The sequence below is a fragment of the Leptopilina heterotoma genome, unplaced genomic scaffold (genome assembly GCF_015476425.1).
Source record: "Leptopilina heterotoma isolate Lh14 unplaced genomic scaffold, ASM1547642v1 Lhet_68, whole genome shotgun sequence".
Lineage (NCBI taxonomy): Eukaryota > Metazoa > Arthropoda > Insecta > Hymenoptera > Figitidae > Leptopilina > Leptopilina heterotoma.
Genome location: NW_025111157.1, coordinates 3059673 through 3087636, shown reverse-complemented (window position 1 = coordinate 3087636; position 27964 = coordinate 3059673). Strand labels below are relative to the sequence as shown.

Here is a 27964-nt window from a genome sequence, read left to right as displayed (position 1 = left end):
TTTGTTTTGAATCTTCCCGCCATGGGTGAATCAAACCCGCGCATGCGCTGTAATCATCTTCTTCGAAAATTGGCAATTTAACCAACAAACTAAAACTAATTACCAACTTTGAATTATCCGAAAATCATTTATTTTTACCAATGAATCATAATATTCGTTTCTAATTACAATTTACAAGTATTTTTTATTGATAAAACAGAATAGTGTGTATTGGGGTTAGTTTGACGTGAACTCCGAAGGTGGCGGTAATAAATGTTCATCAAAAGGGGTGCGGTGTCGAATCGCCATACTGGGATGGCGTACGTGAGCGACGACTAAAAATGAGTGGCAGTGTGTGTCTATTTCGCTCATAACAAGAGAGATTTTATTTTGACAGTGAGATTTGTGAAGAGTGCGCGAGATGTCCAGTACACCACTCAAGTCTTGATCTAAACCGAAAAGAGTGCATCCAACCTCGAGATCGTGTAAGATCAGAAATATCGTATCTCGGTATCGGTGTTCAGGTTTCTGCGATTGCATGTGTCACACACTAAAAAGAGTGAATCAACTCCAGTGCTCTCGACTGTTCACAGCACATACGACGATATCTCTCCATAATCTATTCTTTTTACGAGTGAAATACGCGACAAATTTGCAATAGTGTGAGATCCCCTAATGCAAAACTGAAGTGCGTCGCACCGATGTGCCTGGTCGCGTCATACTTTTTCGGTGGTGTTCCTCTTTAATTAATTCGCGCGTGTGTGATGCCCGGGAGTCGTGCCAGTACCGATCCAGAGCATAAGTCACCGCGAGAAAGTGGTGAAGATTCTGAAGATGAGAGCGAAATCCTGGAAGAGAGTCCCTGCGGGCGGTGGCTCAAACGCCGGGAAGAGGTAAATAATTTCGTTTCAAAAATTTGTGTCTGGCTTTCTTTTTGCATTTAGCATAAACCTTGCCCACACACGCTTTTACTGTCCCTGCTATCAACAGGAGGTCGCTATCAAAAAAAAAGAAATATCGCTATCACGTTGTCAAATTATTCATATTGAGGAAAAGTGGATTAGTGAATTCTCAATCTCCAGAATTGTCAACTCGAAATTTCGAACTCGTGCTTTTTACACATCAAGAGATGGAGAATTACCTTTTGCAGTTTTACTCTTTTCTTCGTTTGCAAATTTTTTCCTATTTTTACTTCTTATTCTAAAAAGGACCATTGTAAGTGAATTCTTATTATATTTCGAGTTTACTCGATTATTACAGTTTCAGTTTCGTTTCATTATATTAATCTTAGACTTGAGAAATTGGAAACAATGGTGAAAATTAAAGTTTAGTTTTCTTGACAACATTTTTGTGAATAATTAAAGCAAGTCGTTTTATTAATTAGTTCAATTGCTATTGTTCTGTTCTTTATTACGAAAAAAAAATTGTTTTTAAAACGTTTGCAACATTGCTGTGTATTTGGCTTTTTGACATGTTTATGGTGAATGATTTTTACGATTAATTACCATTAAGTCGCTTTTAAAACATTCAATACAAGTTTTTCAGTATTAATCCTCGATTATCCGATTTTTTGGTTTTTCAAACAGAAAAAGTAAAAAAAAAAGTCATGGGAACTCAGGTTAGGTTGAAAACCAGTTTGAACATAACCTCTAATAGGACAAAGCGAGAGATTTCATTATTGAAAATGTATGAGGAATTCGCATTATGTATAATGATATCAAAAAATGAAATACTTTTTGAAATTAGAAAAAAAAAACAATTTTTTTTTACTTTTCTTTGCTCTCGGGTTTGAAATTAAATATTTATAATTACCGTTCATTAAAACTGCGTTAATGAAACTTGACGTTAATTCAATTCATTCAATTAACGTCAATTCAAAATTTTAATTCAATTCTTTCAATTTAATTAGTTTAATTAATAATTAATTATTGGAAATATTTTTTGTTTTCTAATCTTATTGACATTTTTCTTTTTTAATTGTTACATTTTCTTTATTTTTTCTAATTGTTACATTTCTTTTAATTTTCTAATATTAATAGATTTTACAAAGTATAAACAAAATATTATAGTTTACGTTGATAACAATATCTGTTTTTATAAACAATTAGTGTTGACCTCAAATTAGAAATTAATTGAGCAAATTAATTTATTATTTTTCTAAATAAATTTTTTTTTTAAATCACTTTTTATTCTAAATGTTAAAGGTATAATTGAAATAAATTACAACTTATCATAGAAATATTTGCCATAAAGCAAATCCTTAATCTTATCTTGAGCTTTTGCGGGGATGGAACATTATTTTTCTTCGAATATATTGTTTTCTTTTTATTCAATTCATTCATATTATTATACTTTGCGAAAAGAATTCATAACCTTTGCACTACTTGTTGAAATTGAATTAAACTAAATTGTGAACTAAAAATAGTTCAATATATATGCACAAAGTAAAGACCTCAATCTTAGTAATCGATTAATTATTTATATTTCAATAAATAAACAAACTGTTGAATAATATGATACGTAATTTTTTATTCTTTTTTTTTATATTTCACAATTGGGTTTTTTGTTTTGTTTGAAAATTGAAAATTGGACTCTAATTTTCGTTTCACAAAAATGAATTGTTTTTGATTTATTTATGAAAATATTTACTTTTGTTTGAATAGCATTTTTGTTTGTTGTTTTAATTAATTTTTGGGGCTTTTTTAAAATTTCGTACGTCTTAGATTAAATTTATTATAGAAATTACGGACAATCGTAGATTCTCGTCTCTAAATTTAGTATTGCCTTTATGTAGATCGCATTTTTGGATTTATAGAGATGTAAATTTGCATATATTATGCTAAATTCATTTGGTCTACGTTCTTGGCACTGTGGCGATATTCACTTGACAATTTCATATTTTATGCTAAAAATAAACAAATTTTCCCTTTTACCTATCGAAATGTCTAGGCAATTTTTCTTTCAACCAAAAAAGAAAACTATTTTCGTTCCAATACAATTGGAATTTTGCATTTCGTCTTTTAATTTTAATATTTTTATTTTTTAATATTTTAATTTTGAAGATTATTCAATTTAATAATATTTAATTAATAATTTAAATATTGAAATTTAAATTGAATTTTAGTATTTAAATTGAATTTTAATATTTAAATTGAATTTTAATAATAAATGAAATAATAAATGCAAATTTCTGAAAATTTGGAAGAAAATGTTTGATTGTAGGTATACAAAATATTGAATGGCAGACATGAATAGGAAAATATTTTCATAATTATTTGCCTAAATTTCTCAGTTACGATGTATCCTCTTGATCCTAAAGTGTGTATTAGTCAAAAAATTTTCCCTCAGGTGATAAAAGTAAACTCCTTTTTTTTTGAAAAACAAAATGTATTCAAAGAGATTTTAAGGAATATCTTTTTTTCCCTGTTTTTTTTTTTTGAAGAAAAAAAAGAAAGCAACGTTCTGCTTTCGAAATAGTAAAATCACAAGTTCGTAATATATGAAATTTGTCTTCTTTAGGTCTATGTAGGTACAAAGCATTCCCTAGGAGACGGCGCTAATTTTGCAGTATCAAAACTTGGTGAAAATGAAACTTCTGAAATGAAGGTACGTATTTTAATGAAGCAAAAAAAAAAAAAAATCAAGAAACATTTGTCACAATTTGTTTCATTATAATATCAATTTCATAAAAATTTAATGTATAGAAAAAAAAACGAACTTGTGGTTCATTTCGAAAAATAATGAATTCATTATCACATTACAATATCGATATAATAATTCACGTTTCTCGCATGATAATATGATATTCATGAATAGTTTGAATACATTATGAGAATTTATTAATTATTTTTCTTTCATTTTCATTTTCATTGGATTAATTTTTATCATATTCATTTGGTTCTGTGTTTGTTTCGTTTAGTTCTTTTTGTTGGTATTTATAGTCTAATTTTTTATTTACATTGTTTTGTATTTTATGCAAAATATTCGGTGAATGTTGATTTTAGTCAATCATGTCTGCTTATAAATGATAAACCCTATTTTGTACTGTCCTATCTCCCCTCCTTAAATTCTTAGCAAGGTCACATTCATGTAATGGCAAATAGGCATGAAATCGTTCCAACTGCGCTCTAAGTAAAGCTCATTTAAAGGATGATTACTATTTTACAATAGATTTCCTCAAATAGCCCATTTACTATTGTCACCATCATTCTGCGATCATGTCATTTCCAATTTTTTTTTTTCAATCACACACATTTTGCGTATTTGGTCAATGACTTTTTTTTGTTATTCAATTTTCATCTCATTATAGGTTTCAACTTGGAAGTAACGGAAAAAATTGTGTTCCTCAAGTTTCGAACGTTTAAATAAACGATATTTTTTTATTTCTTTTAATTTTAATTTTTTTTCATAAATAAAATTATTTTATTTAATAAAAAAAATTAATTCTCAGGGAAGAAAATGTTTAATTTAAATTATTTCTCTCGTCGAAATAAAATTTCGTTCATTTTGAACGTTTAGAACTTCAGGAATGTGAAAAATTGACAAAAATCACTTAAAGAGCAATTTTCTTTTTTATTATTACAGAAAATTAAAATTTTAAATTCTTTAATTCTTAAATTCTTTTGGAAAAAGTATAAACGGAAAAAAATTCTCGATTTTGATCGAAAATATTTGCGAAAGAAAATTGAAATTCAATATTTTAATAAGAAATCTTTCTGCAAAAATTTCAAAACTCATATTTAAATTTCAAGGATTTTTTTTTGAAATTGAAAAAAATTTGAAATTTACATCCCTCGATATTAAATATCGAGAAGCAATAATTTAAATTTTTGAAACGAATTTGCGAAAATTCTCAAAAATACAGAAAGAGAAATTTTTTCTCCAATTTCAAGTCATAAAGTCATTAATTTATTGCTTTTTTAATTTTAGAGGTCTTTCCCGAGGAGTTTGTAATAATTTATTGTCTAGTTCGTGAAAGTTTTGCTCAATTATTGACAAATTAGTTTTTGTCAATTTTCCACAGTTGCTCATTGTTACTCATTGTAATATTTATTTCTTCATGTTTAATTCATAGTCTCATTTATTCTTTTTGTTAACAATATCAAAGTAATGTTAACTATAATAATTAATTTTTAATTATGAAATTTAAATTTTAGTGCAAAAGAATCATTTTTTTTTGTTAAATTTTTAAATTAAATTCGAAAAATTAAAATTATTTTGTACTTTTATTGATTGGTTTTTTTTTTGATACAGGTCGAGCAACGGGACGTTCCGGGCATAGATTGTGCCTATTTGGCAATGGATACCGAGGAGGGTGTGGAAGTTGTTTGGAATGAGGTGCAATTTTCCGAGCGAAAAAATTTTAAAGCTCAAGAGGAAAAAATACAACAGGTGTTTGAAAATCTAACGCAGTTAGAACATCCGAACATTGTTAAGTTTCATAGGTATTGGACGGACACCCACAATGATAAGCCACGGGTGAGTCATTTTAATGCGTGTTTATTAATGACCTATAGATCTTTTTTTTTCAAACTAATTATTAATACGTAAATTCTCGATATATTCTTTTTTCTTTCAAAATTGCGCTTTATTTAAAAGAATTTTATTTTCTTATTTGTTTTGTTTTTTTCAGGTGATATTCATCACTGAATATATGTCTTCTGGTTCGTTGAAGCAATTTCTAAAACGAACAAAACGAAACGTTAAAAAGTTACCTCTACAAGCGTGGAAAAGGTGGTGCACGCAAATTCTTTCTGCATTAAGGTAAATAATTTAGGCGAAGCGAATATAAAAAAAAGGTATCTGTAATACTTGGGATTTTTTTGGTTCCTAAAGTTCCGAACTTTCGAATGAACGAACTTTGGTTATTTTTTTCTTGAAATTAAATTTTTCTTGTACAATAATTTTCCATCACTGGCGAAATATTTAATTAGAGTTTCTAAATGTAAAATGTACGTTTTTAATTTTTATTGCAATCAATTTTAAAAATATTTGTCATGAAAAGTATTTCCTTCATTAAATGAAGGAAATACTTTTCATGACAAATATTTTTAAAATTGATTGCAATAAAAATTAAAAACGTACATTTTAAATTTCAAATTTTGAACTTTCAAAACTAGTGAACCATGAATTTTGAGAGGAAAATTGGAATAAATTTAGTTTTTAAAAGAAAATAATTAAGTTCGGAACGTTTCTAAAGAAAAAATATTTTATTCTGGCTTCAAATTCACGTTTTTTTGTCCTATAAGTAACAATTAATTTCATAAAAATTAGAAACGAAGTTAAATTGGAAAAAGAAGTCCCTAAAATTCTGAACGTTCAAATGAACGAATTTTTTATTGTTTTTATTGTTGAAGTTTGAATTTTGATACAAAATACATATTAATTTTCACAATAAAAATAATGAATTATTTTCTTCAAGTTAAATTTAGTTTTTATTTCTCAGAATTGAATAATATTTGAAAATATTGTAAAAAAAAATTTTCGTTCATTTGAACGTTCAAAATTTTAAGGAGATTAAAAAAGTCGTTTTTAAAAAAGTCGCAAACTTCAGTCTCATAAAAACTGGGGAATTCTTTTTATTGGCTAATTATAGATACCTTGGTTTAAATATTATAATGCAACTTGTTTTAAAAATATCATTAAAACTCTCGAATTACGTTTTCAGTTATTTGCATTCCTGTTCGCCGCCTATAATTCATGGAAATTTAACTTGCGATACTATTTTCATTCAACACAATGGACTAGTAAAAATTGGTTCAGGTTAGTAAAAACAAAATTCTGTTTCTGTATTTTTGCGTTTTTTTAAAGATTAAATATTTCACTATTTCTTTCTTGTTTTAAATAAAAAAAAATTCATTTTTAATAAAGTACGTCGAAGAGTATTGAATTCATGAAAATTGAAGCTCCTTAAGTGTTATGTACAGCACTGCGTGTATGAATGAAATTATGTGGTCCTATCACGGTCGCTTGATACTTTCTCAATCGCGTCATATCTCTCGATATAGATATATGTAACGAGTGGGAGAGTTAAACCGGATTTAATTAAACACATGTGTCTCGAATTCATAAAGAATTTTACGTTTATCATAATGTTCTTTTCTTTTCTGTTTTTTTTTTTTTTTTTGTTAATAATATTAAACTCGAATATTTTATTTATAAAAAGTTTTCCTATATTTTTCTCATTCGCAACAATTAGCAAAGTCGCAATTCAAATGGAACGTGTATAATACGCAATAATTTTGAGACTTTGCCTTTGAGCTTTAGATTGATAATATAATTATTCATTCAGAACAAATAAAAAGGGGAAAAAAAACAATTTACTCAAATTACTTAATATTAATACGTAATCAGAAGAATTTTGTATAATCATTTTTAAAATAAATATTTGTGAATATACGTATTTCAGATAGCGATGATTGAAATATTGAAGATTGTTGAATGTTTTTGAAAAATGATATTTAATTTACGATGGGGGAAAATAAATGACGGTCTTTAACAAATGTCGGGAATTTAAGGTTGAAAAACGCGAGTTGCTTAACTCAAATTAACACTACCTACACGTATTATTTATCATTGTAATTTTACCATTTAGAATGATTAACGAGACGCATGAATATTCCCCTAAAAAATAATTCGTTACGTCCGAGGAATTGAAATTTATAACTATTTTTATTGAGTATAATCTTTATATAGTTGCGAGAAAGTTTTATTTTACCGAATTTCTAATCGACTTTAGTTTACAATTTTTTATTTAATTTACTGAATATATTTATTTAATATACTAAATACATATGAAGAAAAATGCAAAAATAACAATTTTTTTATTTAATTTAGTATTTTTTTGTGTAAATATTTATTTAACATATAGAGTAGAATTTAATACACGAATGACAAATTAATGTCCAAAAAAGAAATGGAAAATTCAATATAAATTTCTTCAAATTTAAATAAATTGTTAAATTGAAATTAAGTTGAAATTAAATTGAAATTAAATTGAAATTTAAATGATTACAGTTGCACCTGATGCGATTCACCAGCACGTGAAAACTTGTAGAGAAAACATGAAGAATATACATTTTGTAGCTCCCGAATATGGAAGTGAGTATTAATTTTCTTTTCTATTGGTATTGTAAATAAAATTTTGTTTATACGGTAAATTATTTGTTTTTTTTTTTAATGAACAGGTTCGTTAACACCGGCAATAGATATTTATTCATTTGGAATGTGTGCTTTGGAAATGGCGGCGTTAGAAATTCAAGGAAATGGCGAGAGTGGAACGGTTGTCACTGACGAAAATATTAGGAAAACAATAGAATCATTAGATGATGCTCAACAAAAGGACTTCATTAGTAAATGTCTTCAATCGGATCCACTCAGTAGACCGAGTGCCAGGGAATTATTGTTTCACCCTGTCTTATTCGAAGTCCATTCGCTCAAATTACTTTCGGCACATGCCCTCGTCAATTCAGCCAGTGAGTTTTTTTTTCTTTCTAATTTTCTTTTCCTCCTCTTCTTTTTTTTCTCTCCTCTATATTTTAATTTCACAATTTTTATTATCACTAATTTATAAATTTTATAACCGAATTTTAATTAAACGCGCTAGCGCGCTGAACGTGATATTTAATTTATTATTATGCAAATTATAAAATTTTTATTTTCAAATATGAATTTTTGAATAATTTCAAATTCAAACTTGAAAAAAATGTAATTATTACCTAATTTACTAATTAATTAAATTAATTAATTAATTAATTACTTAAATTAATTAATTAATTAATTACTTAAATTAATTAATTATTTTAATTAATTACTTAAATTTAAATAAAATTCTTCGTAAGAATTCAATTATTTTTATAAATAATACAATTTTTTGCTAAAGTTCAATATTATTTACAAAAAAATTTTAATAAAATCTCACGAACAAAAACAATTTTCTAAAATTTTAATAAATCCTTCGAAACAATTCAATTTTATTTATAAATAGTAAAATTCTTTGCAAAAATCCAATTATATTCGAAACAATTTCACAAAAGAATTTAATTTTTGAAATCTTTGCAAAAATTGAATAATTTTCCAAAAAAATTCACGAAAGAATTCAATTTTTTCTTAATATAAAAAATTAATTATAAAAAATTTGCAAAAATTCAATTATTTTCAAACAAATTTTACGAAAGAATTCAATTTTTAATAAAATTATTAAAGAAGCTCCATTACTTAAAAAAAATTCAAAGAAATTGTTCGAAGAAATTATCTATTATTTCAAAAAGCTTTTACACTAAAATTATTTAAAATTTCAATTTCCGTAGAAAAATAAATGTTTATTTATTTTATTGAACAAAAATTGAATAATTTAATTTAGATATTATGAAAAAAATTAGATTATTTGATAAATTTTAATACAAATTTTTTGAATATATTTAACTTCTCGTAGAAATTAAAAATATTTATTTAAATCTCTAACTAAAAGTTTGGAAAACAATTTAATAAAAAATAAAAATTTTTAGTTATTATTGAGTGCGTTGCGTGTAATTTAATAAAATGTTGACGAATAATAATCGTTGATTTGATGTTTCAGCGAATATTTCGGAAACTATAACTGACGAAGTTTTGCAAAGGTTATATGGACCCGACACGATAGTTGCTGAATTACGATTTAAGAATCGGCCTCCCCAAGAGATACGATTCAGTGATATACCAGTTGCTGAGAAATTAGAAAAATTTGTTGAAGATGTAAAGTAAGTGTATTTTTTTTTTTTGCTTTAAATTTATTTAAATTGACCTTTGACTATTGATGAATTTCAAGATTCTGAATATTTGTCTCGTTTACCGATTACGACACTAAATTTCTGACTGATGAGCAAAATTATCAACTCAAATCACAATATTCAAGGGAATATTCTTTTGAGAGTCAAATTTGTTCAATAAGATGGAAAGAAAATTGAAAAGAAATTTTACGAAACAGTGAAAAAAAGAAATTTTCAATTTAAATTGTTGAAAATTATTTATTTTCTCGAAAAATTCTTTTTAAATTTAAATTAAATAAATTAATTTAATTTAATTTAATTTTTTTTTAATTTAAAAAAATTCTTGTAAAAATTCTCTTTTCAAGAAAATAAATTTGAAAACGTCATTATTTTCAAGTTTCATAATTTTATTAAAACAAAAAAGTCAGTAGAGATTAAATAATGTAAATTTATTGAAATGAAATGGGTGCAAAATTTTTAGGCGCTGATTTAACAAAGTAATTAAATGCGTATTCTTTATACATAGATATGGGATTTATCCTTTGACTGCATTTGCCGCGAAACTTCCGCCTCCCGCTCGTCCGAGAGCGATTTCGCCTGAAGTTACGGAATCTGTTAAATCTGTAACTCCAGAACCGTACGACGAAGAAGCTCGTAGAGTAGTCAATATGATGTGTAATGTGAAACCGAAGGAAGACAGTAATGAATTAAATGTAAGTCTTAATAATTGCAAAAATTACTTTTGGCGATTTTACCGAAAACCCAGGCCTCGGATATTATGACTTTTTCGACTATTTTCAAATAATGCGACTTTTATTGATTTTGATTAAAAAATTGCAAATTTTTCATGAATTTTAATATGACTCTTTGCAAAATTCAATTATATTCAGGAATTTTAATAAAATTTTTGGCAAAATTCAATTTTCACGAATTTTCTAAAAATTTATTTGCGAAATTCAATTATTTTCATGAATTTTAATAAATCTCTTTGCAAAATTCAATTATTTTTAGGAATTATAATAAAATTTTTGAGAAGTTATATATAATTAAAATTCTTCAAGAATTTGATTATTTTTTTAATATTTTTTAAAAACTCAACTATTTTTAAAAGATTTCATCAAATTTCAATTATTTTTTAAAGATTTTACTATATGTATTTAAATTATTTTCTAAAAGACTTTACCCAATTTTTTTGACATTTTTTAATATTGTATGTAATTGTAAAAGTATTGTTTATTAAAATTTTTGAAATTATTCTACCTTATTATCTTTGAAAAGAATAATGAATGGTTTCAATTGTTATAAAAAATTTAATTTCTGTATTGAAATAATTGATGAATTTTAGTTAAAAATGGTAGAAAATAATCGAATTTTTGGAAGGATTATAGTTTTAATTTGTAGAAATTATTAAATTTCTGAAGTTGACATTTTTTAATATTTTATTTTCTGTGAAAAAAGAAATAAGAGGTATTTGAGTATTTTATTTAGCAAAATTATAAAATTTTTGATTAATTGAATTTAGAAATCAGTGAAGAATCAGGGAAATAGAAAATAAGATTTTTGTGACAATGCTAAATTAAATAAACGACTTTTTCGACCTTTTTTCTATTTTTAATCGACTAAAGCGACTTTTCTTGTTCGTTAAAGTCGATCCGAGGCCTGAAAACCCAGAAAGAAAATTATCCATGAATTTTTTTTCTCTTTTGTGTCTTTTTAATTGACATTTTTTGTCAATTTACATTCCCTAGTAAGTAAAATTATATTATTTATTGTCATTATTATTACTTTAATTCTAGTTTACTAATTTTTTTTTCTTAAATTACTTTATTGAATATTATTTTTGAATTGGAATTAAATTGGTCTCCTGGAAAGCGGAAGTTTCATAGCCAAAAGTTCCATAGAAGATTGTTTTTTTTTATATATATGCAATTTTTTTTTGATTTATTATTCTTTTCCAGATGACCATATTACTTCGAATGGATGATAAAATGAATCGACAATTGACTTGTCCAGTGAGTCAAACGGACACTCCGATGCTCCTCGCTCAGGAACTTGTACATTTTGGTTTTATAAACGATGTAAGTAGAAACTTTTTAATCGAAAAATTGTTGAAAAAAGAGTCTGTTTTTGTTTTGTCTAAAAAATTTTGTTTGTTTGTTTGCAGAGTGACCGTGACAAAATAGCGAATTTAATAGAAGAAGCGTTAAGATGTTGTTTTAATAAACAAATGATGACACCAGAATTATTGTCATTATCAAATCTTCCTTCTCAAACGTTACTGTTACCGGGTCCAGAATTTCCACGCTTACAAAATGATAATGATAATACAATTGCCGGAAATGCAGTGACATCAAGTAGTGATAGTGTGTCTAGCATCCCGCCAAAAACCTCAGGACATTCAGATTCAATTAATAAAATGAAAATTTACCAAGACGAAGGAGAACCGCCAACGATTACTGAAACTGGCAGTTAACCATCGAGGACAATTGGTAATTCAGTTCACTGTGCCACTCTGCACGCCCTTTGTATAGACTGGCTATGTATTTTTATATTTAAGTAAATTTAAAAAATAGCGAGAGTGAGAGAGAGAGAGAGAGAGAGTAAGTGAGAGAGAATGTGTGTGTGTGTAAAAAAAACGTAAGAAATCGTTTCGACTGAAAGTATATAAAAAAAAGGAGAAGGTGGAGGGGTGCCGTGGCTGTATTACATTTTAAGCATGTTTACATGTATGTTTCCTATGCAAAAAATAAGTGTGAATACATTGTTTTCATTTTTCTAAACCGTCTAAAGAAAACATGAACTTCCAAGTGTGAATGAGCAAAATCGAAGGGCTTGAAAAAAAACAACGATTTCGATTTAAGTTTAATCTTAGGTATCTATTTAATCAAGACGCAAAGAAAAATAGAATAAAATAATCTCGAAACGATCATGTTATTTTTAATTTTTTTAATGTGCCTTTTTTTATTCTTAAAAAAAGTTTCTATTTTGAAACATCCGCCAGTAACTCAAATATTCCCTCCGTCGTATCAATTTTAAGTATATGTATTTTTAATCCTCTTTCGAGCCCTTTGATCAATATTATCAGGTTTTCTCTTAGGCCTCTACAAATATTTCTCCATTGTAAAAAAAATCTCGAGAAAAAAAAATACTTTCAAAGTCAAAATGTTATATTAATTAAATTAAATTAAATTTCAATATTAATTTCAATTTAATTGAAATTATATTGAATTACTATTATTATTTTATTTTTATTACTTTTATTATTATTTTATTATTATTATATTATTATTATTTTTATTATTATTTTATTATTATTTTATTATTATTATTTTTATTATTATTTTATTATTTTTATTATTATTATTTTATTATTTTTATTATTTTTATTGTATTATTTAAAGAAAAGAAAAAAATTGAAAGAGAATTTTTTTTCAATGTGATATTTGTTCCGACCTAGAAATTTGTCAATTTAATCGACAGTAATGCCGCTAATAAAATGCTTATGTTTCCTTTTATCGCGAAACAAATCGTGTTTTTGGAATCTCGCACAAAAAAAGAAACCGGAAAAATTGTTGCTCGCCCAACAGTTCTTTTTGAATTTTACAGTGGAAAAAAATAAAGACTTTCGTCGAAACGCTATTTTAATGAAAAAAAAAAGAAAGAAAACCAAGACTTCAGTTAAGCGCATTATTTATGTAACGTCGACTCCACTGACCAAAGTTTAATGAATCAAACCGCATTATTGAGATGATTGTATTTATGTAAAACTTCGTAAAACTGGAATTACTTTATATCTAATTTGAGTGATTACAATTATTTTTTTTTTCTTCGAAAACGTGTTCGTCCGACTATTTTGACCAAACTTTACGTAAACTACTTATACGTATTTATTTGAATTAAATTATTTCTAAGTGAGAAAAGATAAAAATCAACTTAGTTGATAGAAAAAAATTGTCAGGTGTCAGTAAATAAAATGCCATATAATTTTATTTATAATTGTTTTGAAAAATTATTTTATTTCCTTTTGTGTTGAAAAGGAAATTTAATTTTAATTGCCATGAAAGGAATTTATTAGATTCTTAAATTAAATAATTTATTCGATTATTATTTTATAGAAACAATATTTATAATTGTGGATTTTTTAAAAAAAAATTTATTTATATTTCTCTGAATTTATTTAAATTCAAACGAAAATATATTTTAGCAAAATTATTTAAAGCGCCTTTTTATTTTTTAATTAATAGAAATACATTTTAGTAGAAAGAGTTAAATTTTATTTGATATTCAAATTTTATTAACTGAAAGAAAATTCTATTTCTCAATATTTTAATTAAATTACAGGAATTTAATAAATTTCTCCTGTTTTTATTTATTGAAATTTTTTATTTAAAAATTGGAATATTTAAAAAGAAATAAAAGAAAATGTAATAAATAAAAGAAAGTGTAGATTATTTTCTTCGTTGCGAGAAGAAAATAAGCCCGGACGAATAACGAGTATTGGTATTTTTTTTTATTGTAATTCTCAAATTTTAAGTCTTAGATTGCGATCATCGTCAAGATCCAATATCATTATAAAAAAAAAAGATCGCTGTGATGTTGAAATAGACAAATGTGGTCGTTGTGTAATAATTGCTGAATTGAAAAAAGAAAATAGAAAAAAATACAAGAATCATGTTTATGAGATAGCTTCGAATATAAGTTCTTGATTATTTTACGAGAGCAAACAAAAATCGGGACATCAGATTAGACATTTTTTTTGCACAAACTTTTAATTAACAATTTTTGTAAACGTTAAAAAATTACAATTGTAGAAAAATTCAATTAAACAATTAAGAATTGCTGCAAATATAGAATTTTGCAAATCAAAAAAATGAAAATGAAAATGAAAACTAGTAGCAATATTGAAAGAAGAAAAAAAATGTTACAGGTAATTAACCTGGGTCTTTTTGTTTTAATGTGATTTTGAAAATAATCACAATGATTATAAAGCCTCGGATGTAAATTAGCTGAAATCTTTGTAAATAATTTATATTTTTAAGAGAATCTGTTGAAACAGAAAAACTAGTCATATAGCTATATTCGAGTGCTAATGAACTAACACAGACCTTGTTATTTTTTTTTTTTTTTTGCATTTATAACACGTGCTTAGTCAAAGGAACTGCTCCAGTTTTCGTAAACTTTGATTTTAAAAAAAACAGAACGAAAGAAAAAAGAATCACCTACTGTGACGCATTTTACTAACTGTACTAGAGGTAATTATTACCAACACCATAAACTTCGATCTTAAATATGTAAGTAGGTTATATATAACAATGTATAACTTTACAGTAAATAAAATTATAACGAACCAGGTAAAAAAAAGAGTACGACTGAATCATGGATATTATAAAAGGGCTGTACAATAACAGTGATAAATAAATAATGTAACTCGAATAATTCGATTGCTTTTTATTCAATTTTTGAATTCATTGATTAGATTTAATGTTTAATTAATAGTTTTAAAATTTTATACATAACAAATTATTCTACTTAATTTCAGACCTCGGATATTGATTTTTTTTACTTTTTTCGAATATTTTTAAAAAATGTGACTTTTTGCGACTTATTTTCAAAAATTGCGACTTTTTCGATTTTTCTTCCAAATATTACAATTTATAACAAAATATCACATTTTTAGTATAAAATGAAACTAATTTCGATTTTTATAGTGTGAAAAGTATAATAATTATAGACAAATCTTTCAAAAATTATTTTTGAATAATTTTTCTAATTAAATTTTCGAAAACTCTGATTACAATTGAAAAGATATTGAATAATTGAAATTTTGTAAAATTTAATTAAAAATGATTGATTTTTACAAGTATTTTATTACAATTTTTTGAAAATTGCAACTTTAGAAGAATTTTAATTACACTTTTTGAAAAAGTGTAATTATATTAAAATATTTTTGTAGAATTTTAATTGCAAACTTTGAAAGTAATTGAATTCTCAAAAAATTTTAATGAAAAATCTTTAATTGTATATTTTAAAAGTGATAATTAATGAAAATTAGCTTCTAAAAATTATATTAAAATATTTTTGAAGAATTTTAATTGCAAATTTTTTGAAAATAATTGAATTCTCAAAAATTTTAATGAAAAATATTCAATTGTGGATTTTAAAAGTGAAAATTAATGGAAATTAGCTTCTGAAAATTATATTAAAATGTTTTTGAAGAATTTTAATTGCAAATTTTGAAAATAATTGACTTCTCAAAAATTTTAATGAAAAATTTTCAATTGTGAATTTAAACATTAAAATTAATGAATATTAGCTTCTAAAAATTGTATTAAAATAATTTTCAAGAATTTTAATTGCAAACTTTGAAAGTAATTGAATTCTCAAAAATTAAAAAAAGTATCCTCAAGTGTTAATTTAAAAATTGAAATTAATAAAAATTACTTTCTAAAAAGTACAATATTTTTGAAAAAAGTAATTCTTAGAATTTTTCATTATACTTAATTGTTTTAAAAATTCAATTATTTTCAAAGTTTTCAATAACATATTTCCAAAAATTCAAATATATACAAGAAATAATAACATTAAAATTTTTTAGAATTATTTTTAACATTTTGTCGAGAAAACAATCATGTTTATAATTTTTAATTAAAAATCTTCTAAAAATTAGGTAATTAGCTTTTCTTAAAATTAAAAAAAAAATTCTATTAAGAAATTCCATTATTTTCGAAAAATTACATTAGAATATTTTGAAAAAACGAATTCTTAGAATTGTTTTATCATAATTTTTTAAGATTCAATTATCGTCGAAAAAAGTAATTTAAAATTTTTCAAAATATACTTTTTTTAGACTTATTTAAATTTCGAGGAAATAATTTTTTTTATTATAATTCAAATTCACATATTTGATTATTCTTTTTATATTTTTCAAAAAATCAATTATTTTTAAAAGATTCTATCAAAATTTCAATTATTTCTAAATGATTTTACCGAATTTCCATTATTTTTAATAGATTTTATCAAATTTCAATTGTTTGAACATTTTTCAATTGTATATTATAATTAAAAAAACTATTATCTTCCAAAAAATATTTTAAAATATTTTTAAAAAATTAATTTTATGAATTACTTTTTTATTACATTTCTTATATTTATTATTTTTGAAAATATTGTTAACGACTTAGAAAAAATTAAAAATTACAATTATAATAAAAAATTGAATTTTTGTATTTAAATATTTGAATTCTGGAAGAACTTTACGAAAATTATTAAAAATAGTCAAGTTTAGTTAATAATTTTATGAAAATAATTGAATTTTGAAATAATTTTAATTTCTAGAAATTATTAATTTTCAGAAGGTTTTTTAAAGTAAAATTTCTTTAAGCTTATTTTCTATGGAAAAACAAATAAGTATTTAAATACATATATATTTGTTCAACAAAATTATTCAAGTTTTGAATAATTGAATTTAGAAATCAGTGAAAAGTCAGGAAAATAAAAAAAAAAAAAGTTTTATTTTTTTGAGAACGTTTTTTCGACCTTTTTCAATTAGAATTTTCTAAGAAAAAGAATCTTAAAGGCCTCTAAATAATAAAATTCTTACATAATTTAAAAATATGGAATATTTATTATAAATATGGAATAATAAATATGGAAATTATTGTCAATATTCGCTAAATCGAGGGGATTAGAAATAAAAACGCTTTTAATGTTTATAAAACTCTTAATATAATATATATATATATACCATCTGGGAAATTTTGCACATTTACTCGTCGAATGACATAAAAATTACGTTAAATCAGTCTCAAAATTATTCTCAATTACTCTCCTTATATCTTAAATTTGATTTTAATTCTACACTTAATTTTTAATGAAAGATTGTTTTACATCTCGAAGCGTATAAAAATTTTTTTTCTGATGATTTTTGATAGATACAAGAGATGAGACGAGAAGAATAATGTTAATGTAATGAATAAAGATGAAGATGAAAAATGGGAAATACTTTTCTGAATTCGTATTAATAACATTTCTTATATGTGTATAATTAATAAATATTATGAATGAGATAAATTGGAAAGAAATTTTGTTGTCAAATATATAATATGTATATTTATAGAAAAAAAAAAGTGAAAATCGAACAAGAATTACGTTTTCTCTTCATTATTCGTTTGTGTACGATTGAGCAGATAATCAAGATCATGAGATATTCGATCCAACATCCCACTGGCGCTGTTCGCTTCACAATTTAATAATTTAAGCTCGGCTATTTTTTCCTCACCATCTGGTTGTTTACGTTCCATGGTGTTTGCAATGTCAGGTATAACAGTAACGTGTTCTATTTTATTTACAATATCAGTATTATTACTATTCACGTTGTTTAACAATTCCACTTCACTATTTACAGCAAGAGTCACGTCGGGCATTGAATTCATTCCAATTGTCGTCGTAGTTGTTGTTGTCGTTGTCGTTGTTTCAACGTCGGCACTACATAAAATTGTCGTCGTACATTCTGGTGTAACGCTTCGCGATGGTAGACAAACTTGAACAATTGGTATCTCCTGGGACGTTGGATATTTGGCAAAGTCACGAAAAGTGGTACAACATTCATTCATTGTATACGCCTCGGTAATATAAGGATCAATTGAATGTCGATTTGTAAATTTTGAATCTAATTTTGTCTCTTGATATTTACGTGGACTTGTATTGTAATTCTCGAGATTTATATCGTCCGAATTGTCGATACGAATCTCGGGTAAAAATCTACTTTTTACAGGGACGGAGGAAGACTTTGGGTAGGCGGTTATTTCATTCATGTAGTCCCTCATGTCGAGACTGCCCGCCGCAATGCCACGTGATTCCCGATATGTCTCAGTGAGAAGATGCGTTGGCGCCAAATCGTTCTCCACTTCGGGATTCATTTTCGAGCACACTGCGAACGAAAAATTATTTATTGAATAACTGCTCGAATACGGCTCATAATAAATAAAAAATAATATTACCAAAAAAATCAAGGTGAGAATTTGAATATTTTATTTAAATTTTAATCAGTTTTATTGAATTAAAAATTCAATTTACCGACGTTTTTATATTCAAACTCAAATTTGTCTGATTGAAGTTGTCAAATTTTAATTTTCAATTACAATTATTAATAAGGCAATTATTTGCCACAGGTCAGGGAAAAGTCAGGGATTTTTATTAAAAATACAGCAAAAAGTTTCAATTTGAAATTTTAGAAAATTTAAATTTTCAATGAATTTAATTAGAAATTTTAAAGAATTTCAATAAATAAATAAATAAACTTAGATTTATGAACATTTTTCAATTAATTTTAATTTTTACTTAATTAATTATTAAAAAGAATGTCAAAAACTTTTAGAACAATTAAATTTTGAAGAAGTTACAAATAATTGAATTTTGAAAAAGTTTTAAATTCAAATCTTTGGATAATCTTATAAATTTTCAATAATTTTAAACAATAATTCTGTAGAATTAATTTTTTTGAAAAATTTTAATTTCAATTCTCTTGAAATAAAATAAAATACATCAGTTGAATTTTTTAATATATATTTAAATATTATTTCAAAAATCTTAAGGCAATTCTTAAAAAAAATTAAATTTTCGTAATAAATATCAAAATTCTTCACGGAATTTCAATTATTTTGAGGAATTTTAATAAAATTTATTTGCTAAATTCAATTATTTTCAGGAATTTTAATAAATTTTTTTTTGGAATTCAATTATTTTTAGAAATTTTAATAAAATTCTTTACAAAAATCAATTAATTTCAGGAATTTTAATTAAATTTTTTTGCAAAATTCAATTATTTTCAGGAATTTTAATAAAATTTGTTGGTAAAATTTATTATTTCCAGGAATTTTAATAAAATTATTTAAAAAATGTAATTGTTTTCAGAAATTTTAATAAATTTTTTTTGCAAAATGCAATTATTTTAATAAAATTTGTTGGCAAAATTTAATTTTTTTCATGAATTTAAATAACATTCTTTTGCAAAATTTAAATATTTTCTAGAATTTTAATAAAATTGTTTAAAAAATTTTATTGTTTTCTGGGAATTTTAATAAATTTTTTGCAAAATTCAATTATTTTCAGAAATTTTAATAAAAAATTTTTGCAAAATTGAATTATTTTCAGGAATTTTAATAAAATTTTTTGGCAAAATTTAATTATTTCCAGGAATTTTAATAAAATTCTTTGAAAAATTCAATTATTTTCAGAAATTTTAATAAAATTCTTTAAAAAATTCAATTATTTTCAGGAATTTTAATAAAAATTTGCATTGATTTTAATAAAATTCCATGAAATAGTCAATTTTTTCCATGAATTTTAATAAAATTCTTTGCAAAAATTCAATTATTTTCATAAATAACAATATTCCTCACAAGAATTCAATTATTTTTAGGAATTTTAATAGAATTCTTCTCAAAATAAAATTATTTTCAAAAGTAATAAAATTCTACGAAAAAATACAATTATTTTCAAAAATACTTAAAAATTCTTTATAAATAACAAAATTCTTCACCAAAATTCAATTATTTTCCAAAATTTCAATAAAATTTCAATTATTTTCTAAAATTTTCCTGAATTCAATGATAACATTTTTTTTTAAATTTTGAAAACATTCTATGCAAACTTTTAACTATTTTCGTAAATAAAAATAATTTCATCGGAATTCAATTATTTACAAATTTTTTCCCCAATAATTCAATTATTGTTATAAATAATAAAATTTTTTGATTGGATTCAATTATATTTTCATAAATAATAAAACTTAACGCAGCATTTCATTTTTTTTATTACAATTTTAATCGACTTTCTCAAAAAATGTTATTCTAAAAAATTTATTTGAAATTCGTCAAAAGAATTCAATTATTTAAAAATTTGTTGATAACATTTTTTATGAGAATTAAATTTTAAGAAGTAATCAATTATTTAAAAAAATTTTTGTTTAATTATATATTTAAATAATTAAATTCTCGTAGAATTTTCTATTAAAAATTAATTTAAAAATGAATTTTAAAATGAATTTTAGTCAAAATTTTAGTTAATAATTGAATATTAAAAGCATTATATCTTGAATTTTTAGAAATAATTGAATTTTGAAAGGTTTTAAATTAAAATTTAAAGAAAATAATTAATTTTTATTTTAAAACATGAAGAAATCGATTATTCCGAATCGAAGGCTCGAAATGATTGATTATCTTCATGTTTTATAATAAAATATTCTTACAAGTTATTTAATTTCAAAAAGTTTGAATTTGAATTGAAAGTGAAAATTTTGTCTAAATATCAGGGAAAAGTGAGAGAAAAACAAAATTAAATTATCTTTGTGGTAACCCTGATTAAGAAAAAATGCAATGAATACAAATTAATTAATTAATTAATTAATTAATTAGTAGATTAAATATATAAATATTATGATTAATTTGTCAGCAGGTGATAATTTGAAATTTGCACCTAATTATTTCTCAAGAGTAATTAAACTTGGGATTCAAGGGTTGAAAGTACCTTTAATTTGATCAGAGATGCATTCCTCTTCAATGCCTCCTTTATGCCTCGCTTTACATTTGAAAATCAAGCACTTGAGCTCGCTGCTTACAACATATGTCATGAAAATAATGAACCCCTAGAAAAGAGAGAGAGACAGAAACGGTCAGAAAATTATTAAATCATAATGAAGTGAATGAAGTTATTATTAAACATTAAAAAACTTACGAGCAAAGCTGCCGAGACTGCGAACACGTAATGAAAAATAATTGATGAAGAATTTATATAAAATACTGACGATGCTTCCATTATGATAATTCCACAAACAATGACAGTTGTTCGATGAACCATATGCACACTGTAAGTAAAAATAAAAAAAATTAATTAATTAATTTTGTATATTTTTTATTTATTCAACTTGACTGTATTTTTACTATGAATGTTTTTTTTAAACTATTACAGGGTTGCCACAGGTCAGGGAATTCAGGGAAAAGTCACATTTTTATTAAAAGTACTGGAAAAATAAAATTTTTATAGTTCATAAGAAATTGAAATATTTGAAAATAATTAAATTCTTTCGAGAAATTCAATTAAAGTTGTTTGGAAAATAATTGAATTTCTGTAAAGAGTTTTATTAAAATTAAGTATATTCAAAATAATTGAATTCATCAGAAGAATTTCATTATTTTTTGAAAATAATTGGATTCCTTTAATTTTTTTGACGAATATATTTAAAAATTGCATTAAAAGTAATTTAATTTTCATATAGAATTTTTTAAAAATATTTTGAAAATATTTGAATTATTTTTAGAGAATTTCAAATTCTTGTTGAAATTGAATTTTATGCAAATTTTTGAAAATAATTGAATTCTTGCGTGTAATTATATATTTAAATTGGATTAAAAATAATTTGATTCCTGCAAAGAAGTTTAGTATTTATAAAAATAGTTGAATTTGTTTCAAAGAATTTCCTAAAATTTTAGGAAATAATTGAATTTTATGGAAATTTTTAAAAATATTTGAATTCTTCCCAGGAATTAAATTAAAATTGTTTTGAAAATAATTGAATAACTGCAAAGAATTTTACTATTTAAAAAAATAATTGAATTCTTGCGTAGAATTTTACTATTTTTTACAAAAATAATTTAATTGTTTCGAAGGATTTATTAAAGATTTTAGAAAATAATTGAATTTATTCGAAATGTATTTAAAAATTTTTTTAAAAATAAAATTCTGCCGAGGAATTTGATTCAAATTGTTTTGAAAATAATTGAATTCTTGAGAAATATTTATTAAAATTTTAGAAAATAATTGAATTCTTTTGAAAAATTTTATAACGAATTAAGAAAAAAATTAAATTCTATCGTGAAATTTTATTAAAAATAATTGAATTTTTGCAAAAATTGGACTATTTAAAAAAATAGTTGCATTGTTTGGAAGAATTTATTAAAATTGTAGAAAATATTTGTATTCTTTTGTAAAATTTTACTAAAATTTTATTAAAAATAATTGAATTTTCGCAAAAAATTTTACTATTTTTAAAAATAATGGAATTCTTCCGAAGAATGTTATTATTATATTATATAAAAATAATTGAGTTCTTGCGAAGAATTATATTTCAAAATTTTTGAAAATATAAATAATAATAATTGATTTTGTACTTATAATAAGTGAATTTTTTAATTTTTGATTTTGAAATTATATAAAAATTTATATTTGAAAACAAAAAGTCAGGGAAACAGAAAATTAATTTTTTGTGGCAACCTTGTATTATTTATATTGATTTTTTTAATTATTATAGGCCTTCTATTAAAATAATTATTTCTAAAGTGATAAAGAGTCAATTGACCCAATTCTTACCTCGTTATAATAGACTCTTTTTTTACAATACTCCTTTTAACGAGGGCTTGACTTCTGAGCAATACACCACCATATAATAAACCGAAAATAAGTAGCATCATGGCTGTGCAAGTTATAAATATATTATAGACACCACTACCGAAAATTAACCACCATGATTCATGTCGCCAACCTGCGCTTTGATGAATTAATTCCGTTGCCAATACTGACAAAATTGGAACACCTGGAAATATTCACAAAAACTTATTGCAAAAATTATAATCCCTTTTTTTCCAATATTCTTTCTCTTCTTTTAATTCTCTAGATTCTCTTATTTCTAAAAGAATTCTAAACTTTAAATTAATTAATTATTCTTTTAGAAAATATTCTTATTAATCACGAATTAATTTATTTCTTTATATTTATACAAATTATAGATTTTTCCAGTATACAATATATTTTCAAGAGTGTAATTAAAATCTTTTCATTAATACCACTGGATTAAGATTTATATTATTATTAAGATAAGAAAATTACATGTTTTCAAAATTGAATATATCCCATCACAAGAAATGTTCAATTAATAGAAAAAAGAATGTCCAAAAGAGAAAAAAACTTTAAATTGTAGTAATTAATATTCACCAGTAATAACGGCAATTACTGTTGGTTGCAGGTGGTGGCTAGGACGGATGTTTGTAAGCTCGGCGTAAATGATTAGCGCTTGAGATATTGGCGCTGTCATAGCAACGAGGAGAAAAGTCTCCAGACTTAATGCCACAATGGACCAGGAACTCTATAATCAACCAATTTGTTTATTCCACAATTCGTGAGTATTTTCGAAAAGGAAAATTTATTTCCCAACAAAATATTATTCAATGTTTTAATTAATCATTCAATATTTTAACCAATTTTTTTAATATTTCTATGAATCACTCAATATTTTGATTAATTATTCAATATTTTAATCAATCATTTAATATTTTATTTTTATCCAATTTTTTCAATATTTTTATGAATCATTCAATATTTTCATTAATTATTCAATATTTTAATCAATCATTTAATATTTTAATCAGTTATTCAATATTTTATTCAATTATTCAATACTCGTAAATTTTACGTGCGCGAAACGTATTCCATTTATTATTATTTTGTAAATAAAAAATTTTTTATATTTTCAAGAATAAACAACAATTTTTAAATGATTACAGATTTAAAATTTAAAGAATTCAGTTATAAAGTACATAATATTAAATATTCTTGTTTATTATTATTTCAAAAATTTAAATAAAATTTTTCGCAAGAATTTCATTATTCTCATAAATAATAATATTTTTTAGAGTAATTCAATAATTTCCAATACAATTTTAATGAAATTTCTCGAAAGAATACAATTATTTTTGAAAATATTAATTAAATTCGATTTTTTTCAAGAATTTTAATATAAATTATCAATTATTTTCAACAATTTTGTTGAAATTCTTTTGAAAAAAACATTATTTTCAAAATTTTAAATAAAATTCCATCAAAAAATTCAAATAAAATTCTTCAAAACAATTCAATTCTTTTTATGAATTGTAAAATCCTCCTCAAGAAATTAATTATTTTAATAAATAAGAAAATTCTTCGCAAAAATTTAAATATTATCATAAAAATAATAAAATTCTATAAATGAATTCAATTATTTTCAACACAATTTTCATAATATTTCTCGAAAAAATACAATTATTTTTAAAAATATTATTTAAATTCAATTATTTTCAAGAATTCTGATAAAAAATTCTTCGAAACAATTCAATTATTTTTATAAATTGTAAAATTCTTGGCAAGAATTAAATTATTTTTGTAAATAATAAAGAATTTTTAAAAATAAGTAATTTTTTGAGAAGAATTTTATTGAAATTGTATTTAAAGTAATTGAATTCTTGTGAAAAATTTACGATTTATTGATATTATTGAATTCTTTCGAAGAATTTAAAAAACAAAGTTTAAAAATAATTTAATTTTCCCTGGAATTCAATTAAAATTGCATTTAAAATAATTCAATTTCAGTAAAAATTTCATTATTTTTGAAAATAATTTAATTCTTGAATTTTTAAATAATTGAACTTCTTGAGAAAAATTCAATTATTATTTAAAATAATTGAATTTCTTCGAGAAATTTTTACAAGATTTTTAAAAATAATTGAAATTTTCGAAGAAATCAATTAAAATTGAATTGAAAATAAGTGAAATCCTGAGAAGAATTTTATTATTTATATAAAAATAATTGAATTTTTTTACGAAGAATCGAAAGTTTTTTTATAAAATTATTTGTAAATTTCAATTAATTTCAAAATTTTTAATTAAAATTACTTTGAAAAATTACATTACTTTTACGAAATCTAATGAAATTCTTAAAAAAATGTACCTAATTATTTACATAAACTCTAATAAAATTGCTGAAAAGAATATAATTTTCCCTGAATAATTTTAAAATAATTTAATAGGAAAATCGTTAATTACAATTAATATTAAACACCATTATTTTAAAAACTTAAAAGAAAATCTTTATAAAATTCAATTACTTTTAAAATTTTCAGTAAAAATTATTTTTAAAAAAACTCCATTATTTTCAAGAAAATTGAAATAAATTCTTCAAAAAAATTCAATTATATTAAAGAATTTTAATAAAAAACTTGCCAAGAATTAAAGTAATTTTTAATTCAATTTTAATTATATTTTCTCGAAAGAATTTAATTATTGAAAAAAATATTGATAAAATTCTTGAAATTAATTCAATTATTTTCAAATTTTTTTATAAATTCTTCACAAGAATTCAGTGATTTTCAGTACATCGAAAATTTAATTATTTCTAAAAATAATTGAATTCTTGAATAGAATTCTCTTAAAACTTTTTTGAATAATTGAATCCCTGACAAAAAAATTTATTATTTTTAAAAATAATTGAATTTTTGCAAAATTTCAGAAAATTAAATGAATTTTAGAGAAGAATTTTATGAAAATTCTATTTAAAATAATTGAATACCTGAGAAAAATGTACTATTTATTGATATAATTGAATTCCTACGAAGAATTTAAAAATAATGTAATTTTCCCTGGGATTCAATTAAAATTGTATTAATATTAATTGTATTAATTGAATTCCAGCGAAAATTTTATTTTTTAGGAAAATAATTGAATTCTTGAATTGAATTTTATTAACAGTTTTTTAAATAATAGAACTCCTATGAAAAGTTCAATTATTTTTTAAAATAATTAAATTTTTTCGGAAAATTTTTACAAGATTTTCAAAAATAATTGCAATTTTCGAAGAAGTCAGTTAAAATTGTATTGAAAATAAGTGAAATCCTGATAAGAATTTTATTATTTACATAAAAATAATTGAATTTTTTCACGAAGATTTTTGTTTATTATAAATTGACCTTCTGCAAATAATTTTATTACAATTATTGAAAATAATTGAATTCTTGATAAAATTCAATTATCTTGATAAAATTTCAAAATTTTTAGTAAAAATTATTTTAAAAAAAACTCCACTATTTTCAAGAATATTGAAATAAATTCTTGAAAACAATTGAATTATTTCAAGGAATTTTAAGAAAAATCTTGCCAAGAATTAAAATAATTTTTAAAAATAAATTTGAAAAGAAATAAATTGTCGAATAATAAAGAAGAATTTACCTCGGGAATATTGTTGTTCACTGCATAAATGAACATTCCCATTGCTGCAATAATTGCAGCGCAACATTGCAATTTAAGAAAGTTGAGCCACGTTCGATTATTCCACCAGAACAGTCCGATAATTAGAGAAGAAAATAGACACTGAAGTAAACAACTGCCACAGCCAAATACCACAATTAATTGTGTTTTCTCACTTTTCGATTCAGTAATCTGTGTTAGAAATTTGCAAAATTGAATTTAAAAACATTTCAATAGAAATTTTTCAATGAGTTAAAAATTTTGTTTATGTGAAAATAAGTGAAAAAAAAGAAGAATAGTTCAAAGAGATTACTTTAGCAGCACGGGATGTGAGAAATACGGCAAATATCCCTGTACTTGGACAAAGGCATTGAACAGTTCTTTCTTCTGGCAATGGAGTTAGTGAGCAAACGTTTAAATCCCATAATCCGGAATTGTCCAAAAAACCACAGGAAACATTCCACATTAATGTCTGGTTACTTAAATGGCGCATTTGCAAATCGACCCAAATATTATCTTTATCTTTTGGAAAATGATTCGAAGCTGTTACCATAATCACTCGAGAATCAATTTGATATTTTAAATCGCTTCCATCGCTATATGAAAGAAAAAGAAGACAAGAATTAAATTTTATTTTAGAAAGCAATTTTTAGACGGTTTAAAAATTGGTGTTTTAAGAAATTTATTATTAATTTATTAACAAATTGTCTTCAATATAATATTGCATTGAAAAAAAAATACTTACTCTAATTTCTTTTCGAATATTCGGGGCATGAGATGTGTTAAGTTTCGAAAAACGATGACACTGCCAGTGACAGAAAAATTTGATGTCGGAGCAATTTGTTGTCGTAGAGATCGAATCATAATTTTATCATCATACCAGCTTGGATATCTAATTGGAAAAAAAATAATTTTAATGACGAAAGTTTTATGAAATTAATAGAAAAAATTAAAAACAGTATTTAGGGTCAGGAAAAAGGTCAGAATTTTGTCTGGAAATCAGGTAAAAACAAAATTAAATTTTTATGTCAACCCTGAATTATTTATAATAAAGAAAATAGAAATAAAATTCATAAAATTATTTCAAAAAAGTAAAATTAATAATAGCTTTGAATTTCAATTTACAATGTAATTAAGGACCATTGAATATATTCATACAATTTAAAGTAAATTTTCACCTTCATGTAATTTGT

General features: G+C 23.3%; 2 protein-coding genes and 1 long non-coding RNA gene across 8 annotated transcripts in view; 2 read left to right on the top strand and 1 right to left on the bottom strand.

Moving 5' to 3' along the window:
- Positions 1-320: 320 nt before the first annotated feature.
- On the top strand, positions 321-12652 carry LOC122510460 (nuclear receptor-binding protein homolog). Of its 3 annotated transcripts, none has more exons than XM_043625119.1 (11): positions 323-872; positions 3499-3585; positions 5233-5457; positions 5612-5742; positions 6647-6741; positions 7996-8079; positions 8166-8453; positions 9557-9716; positions 10252-10438; positions 11684-11803; positions 11890-12652. In XM_043625119.1, the coding sequence occupies exons 1-11, from the start codon at positions 744-746 to the stop codon at positions 12196-12198; spliced, it is 1815 nt and encodes a 604-aa protein (XP_043481054.1). In that variant the 5' UTR covers positions 323-743; the 3' UTR covers positions 12199-12652. The 3 variants fall into 3 exon arrangements, with proteins under 3 accessions (XP_043481056.1, XP_043481054.1, XP_043481055.1); XM_043625120.1 differs by lacking the exon at positions 323-872 and adding an exon at positions 3262-3327; XM_043625121.1 differs by lacking the exon at positions 3499-3585 and having other exon boundaries at positions 321-872.
- Positions 12653-17739: 5087 nt separating this feature from the next.
- LOC122510454 overlaps positions 17740-27964 on the bottom strand; it is a 303718-nt gene continuing 293493 nt past the window's right edge. For all 4 annotated transcript variants that reach the window (XM_043625111.1, XM_043625112.1, XM_043625113.1 and 1 more), the window contains 8 exons: positions 27517-27663; positions 27085-27367; positions 26754-26963; positions 23712-23862; positions 23091-23313; positions 21459-21588; positions 21252-21369; positions 17740-18654 (listed from right to left, as the gene is read on the bottom strand). In XM_043625111.1, the coding sequence (XP_043481046.1) occupies positions 17870-18654; positions 21252-21369; positions 21459-21588; positions 23091-23313; positions 23712-23862; positions 26754-26963; positions 27085-27367; positions 27517-27663 (2047 nt within the window). In that variant the 3' untranslated portion in view covers positions 17740-17869. The remainder of the gene's footprint in view (positions 18655-21251; positions 21370-21458; positions 21589-23090; positions 23314-23711; positions 23863-26753; positions 26964-27084; positions 27368-27516; positions 27664-27964) is intronic.
- On the top strand, positions 17909-21289 carry LOC122510459. Its single transcript, XR_006302444.1, has 4 exons — positions 17909-18042; positions 18130-18320; positions 18499-18737; positions 21177-21289. It is a non-coding gene; the product is annotated as an uncharacterized LOC122510459 (long non-coding RNA).